At 41.7% G+C, this 4,935-nt stretch overlaps 1 protein-coding gene across 1 annotated transcript in view; it reads left to right on the plus strand.

Moving 5' to 3' along the window:
• Positions 1-4,690, plus strand: part of LOC107571181 (ADAMTS-like protein 3) — a gene marked incomplete at its 3' end in the record, with an annotated part of 172,920 nt that extends 168,230 nt beyond the window's left edge. Inside the window, exons 13-15 of the mRNA XM_016257474.1 lie at positions 1,276-1,292; positions 1,689-1,893; positions 4,543-4,690. Coding sequence (XP_016112960.1) covers positions 1,276-1,292; positions 1,689-1,893; positions 4,543-4,690 — 370 coding nt within the window. The remainder of the gene's footprint in view (positions 1-1,275; positions 1,293-1,688; positions 1,894-4,542) is intronic.
• Between the last annotated feature and the right edge of the window lie 245 nt (positions 4,691-4,935).

Raw genomic sequence — 4,935 nt, forward strand, 5'->3', positions numbered from 1 at the left:
TTATGTTGCTGCCTTATGTTAAACTGCTTTCCACATCAATCTACACTCCATACACCATATTAACAAAGCAAAAACAGAATTTTTCTTCTACTCAAACTGAAATAAATATATTGCATAAGTATTCATACCCTTAACTAAATATTTAGCTGAAGTGCCTTTAAGCCTCAAACCTTTTTGAGTATAATGCGACAAACTTTGCTAATCAGCATTTGGCAATTATCTGCCCTTCCTCTCCTCACCTCTTCACCTCTCAAGCTCTGTCAGGTTGGATGGGGGCAGACGCACTATTTCAGGTTTCTCCAGAATTATTTGATTGGGTTCAAGCTCAGGCTTTGGCTGGGCCACTCAAGGACATTCACAGAGTTGTCTATAAGCCACTCTTGCTGTGTGCTAAGGGTCATTGTCCTGTTGGAAGGTGAACCTTCTGCCCTATCTGAGGTTCTGAATGCTCTGGACTGGGTTTTCATTAAGGCTATCTCTATATTTTGGTGCCTTGAGCATTCCTTCGGGAGAGTCCCTCGGCCCCTGCCGCTGAAAAACAGCTCCACAGGATGAGGCTGCTACCAGCACACTTTACTTTTGGGATGGTACTCTGCAGGTGATGAGCAGAGCTGGTTTCCTTCAAACATGATGCTTGAAATTGAGGTTCATCAGACCAGAGAATATTATTTCTCACAGTCTGAGGGTCCTTTAGGTGCTTTTTTGTAAATTCCAAGTGTGTTTTCATGTGTTTTCACTGAGGAGAGGATTGAGTTTGACCACACCACCATAAAGACCGGATCGGTGGAGTGTTGCAGTGATGTTTGTCCTTCTGTAGGTTTCTCCTGTCTCCACATATGATCATGGAGCTCAAGTAGAGACTTCAGACTTCAGACTTCTTCTATTAAGGGTAACAGAGACTACATGCTTCTGTGTTCATTTTTTTTTCTGAACTCTTCCACAGATGTGTGGCTTGACGCAAACCTGTTTCCGAGCTCTACAGGCCGTTTTTTTTTTAACCTCAGGGCTTGGTTTTTGCTCTGATATGCATAATCAGCTGTTAGATATTTTATTAAGATGTTTGTGCCTTTCCAAATCATACCCATTCAATTGAATTTGCCACAGGTTAACGTCACTTGAAGTGTAGTGACATCTACAAGCAATATGAATGCTCCTGAGCTAAATTTCAACTGTCCCAGAAATGAATACTTATGCAATGGAATTATTTAAGTTTTTTATTTTTAATAAATTTGCAAAGATGTTAAAAACCTGTTTTTTATGGTGTATGGATTGTAGATTGATGTGGAAAAAAAGTAATTTAAAGCAGTTTAACATAAGGCAGCAACATAACAAAACGCGAAAAATGAATACTTTTGTAAGGCACTGTACAGTATATATATATATTATTTCAGTTAACGTTTATTTTATTTCAAAATGTCCTGAAAAAATGGTTTGCACAAAAATGCTAAGCAACACAACTGTTTTTAACATTGATAATAATCAGAAATATGTCTTGAGCAGCAAATCAGCATATTAGAATGATTTCTGAACGATCATGTGACAATATTTCACAATAATTCTGTTTTTAGTCTTGTTGACACTTTTACATTATTACACCATATTTCATAACATAAAGTTACTACTTATCTAGATTACTAATATAAGTTACTACTTATCTACTAAATATGACTTGTGTAATATTGCTGCAGGTGGGAGCAGAACCCGTGGACGTCGTGTTCGGTGTCGTGTGGAGGAGGCTCTCAGGAGAGAAGCGTGGTGTGTGTCGAGGAGGACATCCACGGGCAGATCGTGCAGGTGGAGGACTGGAAGTGCGCACACTCCCCTCGACCAATCAGCAAAGAGAGCTGCAACACCTTTGAGTGTCCGCAGTGGATGGCCATGGAATGGTCTCAGGTAAGTGACCTTTACTGAACTCTTCTTCCATTTCTGATGACCATTGACCATCTATAGCTCTGTTCTACAAACTAATAAGCTGTTTCTGTGTCCTAACCTAAATAAAATCATGTGAGTGACTGATTTGAAACACTTTTCATAGACAGCAGCTCTGTTCATGATGAACTGAATGAGATTTAATGCTCAAAGCTGATTCCAGCATATAGCATTTTGTCACGTTTATGATCTGTTATGGTGTAGATTTTCCTGTATTTCTGTTCTACCTTCTTTAACCTAGTTTCCCTTAGTCCCCTTGATTTGTTCATTAGTTTCCACCTGTGTTCATTAATCATCTTATTAGTCCATCGTTTGGTTTAGTATTTATAGCCCTGCCTTTCCTTAGTTTCTTTGTCCTGTCTCCATCGTTGAAAGTGGTTGTTTTCTCCATTTCTCCCTCGTGGATTTATTAAAGACTTTGTTAGTTTGAGTATCTGCCTCCTTCATACTCCTTCGAGCTCCTTTCCCCATCAACCCGTGATAGAAGACGGGACAGACAAAATAGTAAGCGGCGCCCCTTCTCCCCGTTTTTTATTTTTCGTTTGTTGAAAGTTTTTCCCCCGCGATCATGGAAATTGCTGCTTATTTCGCCGGCTTAGCCACGGCGACGGCTTTGGACGACGCCACGCTCAACTCACTGTTCTGGATCGGGGCTAATTACTATCACCCTGTGGACCTCCCAGACACCACTGGACTAAGCTGGAGGGAAGGGATCCTCCGGTGTCTGGAGAGCGTTCGGCTGCAATCCAGAACCAGCTCGCCGTCAAGCCCGCCAGCCTCTCCTACGTCAAGCCGCTGACTCAGCGCTCTTGGACATGGTGCTACCTCCAGAGTTCACGGCTCCGATCCTCACCCCAGAATCCGCTCCAGAAAGTTCTCCTTCGTCTCCGCTGGTCCCGTCCAGCTCTCCATCGTCTCCTGAGTCTCCTACACCTCCACTGGCCCGTCCAGCCCTCCTTCGTCTCCTGAGTCCCCCGAGTTAGCCAGCCCTGCTCCTCCAGAGTGCCCCCCAGCGACCCGCTCCTCCAGAGTGCCCCCCAGCGCCCGCTCCTCCAGAGTGCCCCCCAGCGCCCGCTACTCCAGAGCGCCCTCAAGTGCCCGCTCCTCCAGAATGTCCCCCAGAAGAAAATTTTGGTGGGGGGCCATATGCCCGTGGCGGCCGAGCCAGCTAAGGTCACGGAGGATCCGCATTGGCCTCCTGAATTGTCTGATCCACCATGGCCCTCTGTGTTCCCTACTCTGCCATGGCTCCCCGAGCTGCCTGCTCTGCCCTGGAGGCCTTCCTTGTCTCCGCCCTGTTCCTGCCCTGCACCAGCCTCCAGGACGCCCCCCCCTCCCCGTTGGAACTGTTATGGCGCAGGACGCGCCTTCCGGGAGCAGGGCGACATGTCACGTTTATGTTCTGTTATGGTTTAGATTTTCCTGTATTTCTGTTCTACCTTCTTTGACCTAGTTTCCCTTAGTCCCCTTGATTAGTTCATTAGTTTCCACCTGTGTTCATTAATCATCTTATTAGTCCATCGTTTGGTTTAGTATTTTCAGGACGCGCCTTCCGGGAGCAGGGCGACATGTCACGTTTATGTTCTGTTATGGTTTAGATTTTCCTGTATTTCTGTTCTACCTTCTTTGACCTAGTTTCCCTTAGTCCCCTTGATTAGTTCATTAGTTTCCACCTGTGTTCATTAATCATCTTATTAGTCCATCGTTTGGTTTAGTATTTATAGCCCTGCCTTTCCTCAGTTTCTTTGTCCTGTCTCCGTCTTTGAAAGTGGTGGTTTTCTCCATTTCTCCCACGTGGATTTATTAAAGACTCTGTTAGTTTGACTATCTGCCTCCTTCGTACTCCTTCGAGCTCCTTTCCCCAGCAACCCGTGACACATATATTGTAAAGCTGATGACACAATATTTTAGTAAGCTAAAAAATAGTGACATCATAATGAGTAGTCTTTCTTTATGACTATATTTATTTGATGTTTATATTTATTTATATATATATCGGAACAGAGGTATTATACCTGCTCCACTACTTGAATCTATTTTCTTTTATTTTCTTAATTAAAAGTGACATTAAAGATAGTTTTTGATAATAGTTGAATAGTTGATAATTGTTTTCAACTGATAATAAACCATAAAGCAGATTATTTTGGTATTATTGAGATGCATTTTTTTTATTAATGTTTTAAATTGGTTTTTATTTTTATATTTTCTGTTTTCACTTGAATTTTAGTTAAAGTTCTTGTAATTTTGTTTTGTGTGTTTGTCATTTTTATAAGAAATATTTCTTTAGCACTAAATCAGTGTATTAGTATGAATATTCTGAATATTAGATGTTATCTAATAAAACATATATAATATAATATAATAGACATTATATAATATTAGAATTATAATATATGATAATATAAGATTTCTGAAGGGTCATGTGACACTAAAAACTAGAGTAATGGCTGCTGAAAATTCAGCTTTATATCTCAGGAATAAATTGCATTTTAAAATATATTTAAATAGCAAACAGTCATTTTAAATTGAATTAATATTTCACAATATGATATTTTTCCCCTCTATTTTTGATGAAATATGTATTTGTTTGTGTTTTTTATCTGTGCTATCCAGTGCACGGTCACCTGCGGCCCAGGTTTGCGGTACAGAGTGGTGCTGTGTGTGGATCACAGTGGACAACATACTGGCGGCTGCAGTCCTCACCTCAAACCCCATATCAAAGAGGACTGCCTGGTCCCCGTCGCCTGCCACAAACCACGAGGTACAAACACAAAAAGGAGATCCACAATCGAGTGAGCAACTCTGCTGACTACAGTCTACATAGTCAGCTGCTTTGTGAGCCAGCATCCTCACTGAAATAGAACCTTATACAGTGTATTTGAACTGTTCTACATAAGCAGGAACTGCATGTGAAATTATTTAATTCCGACTAATTTTGATGTTAGCGTATTGCTAAGCTAACGACGTAATGCTCTAATACAGGCCCGGCCCCTCATTGTCAAAGAC

The sequence above is a fragment of the Sinocyclocheilus grahami genome, unplaced genomic scaffold (assembly GCF_001515645.1).
Source record: "Sinocyclocheilus grahami isolate Dianchi unplaced genomic scaffold, SAMN03320097.WGS_v1.1 scaffold1559.1, whole genome shotgun sequence".
Taxonomy (NCBI): domain Eukaryota; kingdom Metazoa; phylum Chordata; class Actinopteri; order Cypriniformes; family Cyprinidae; genus Sinocyclocheilus; species Sinocyclocheilus grahami.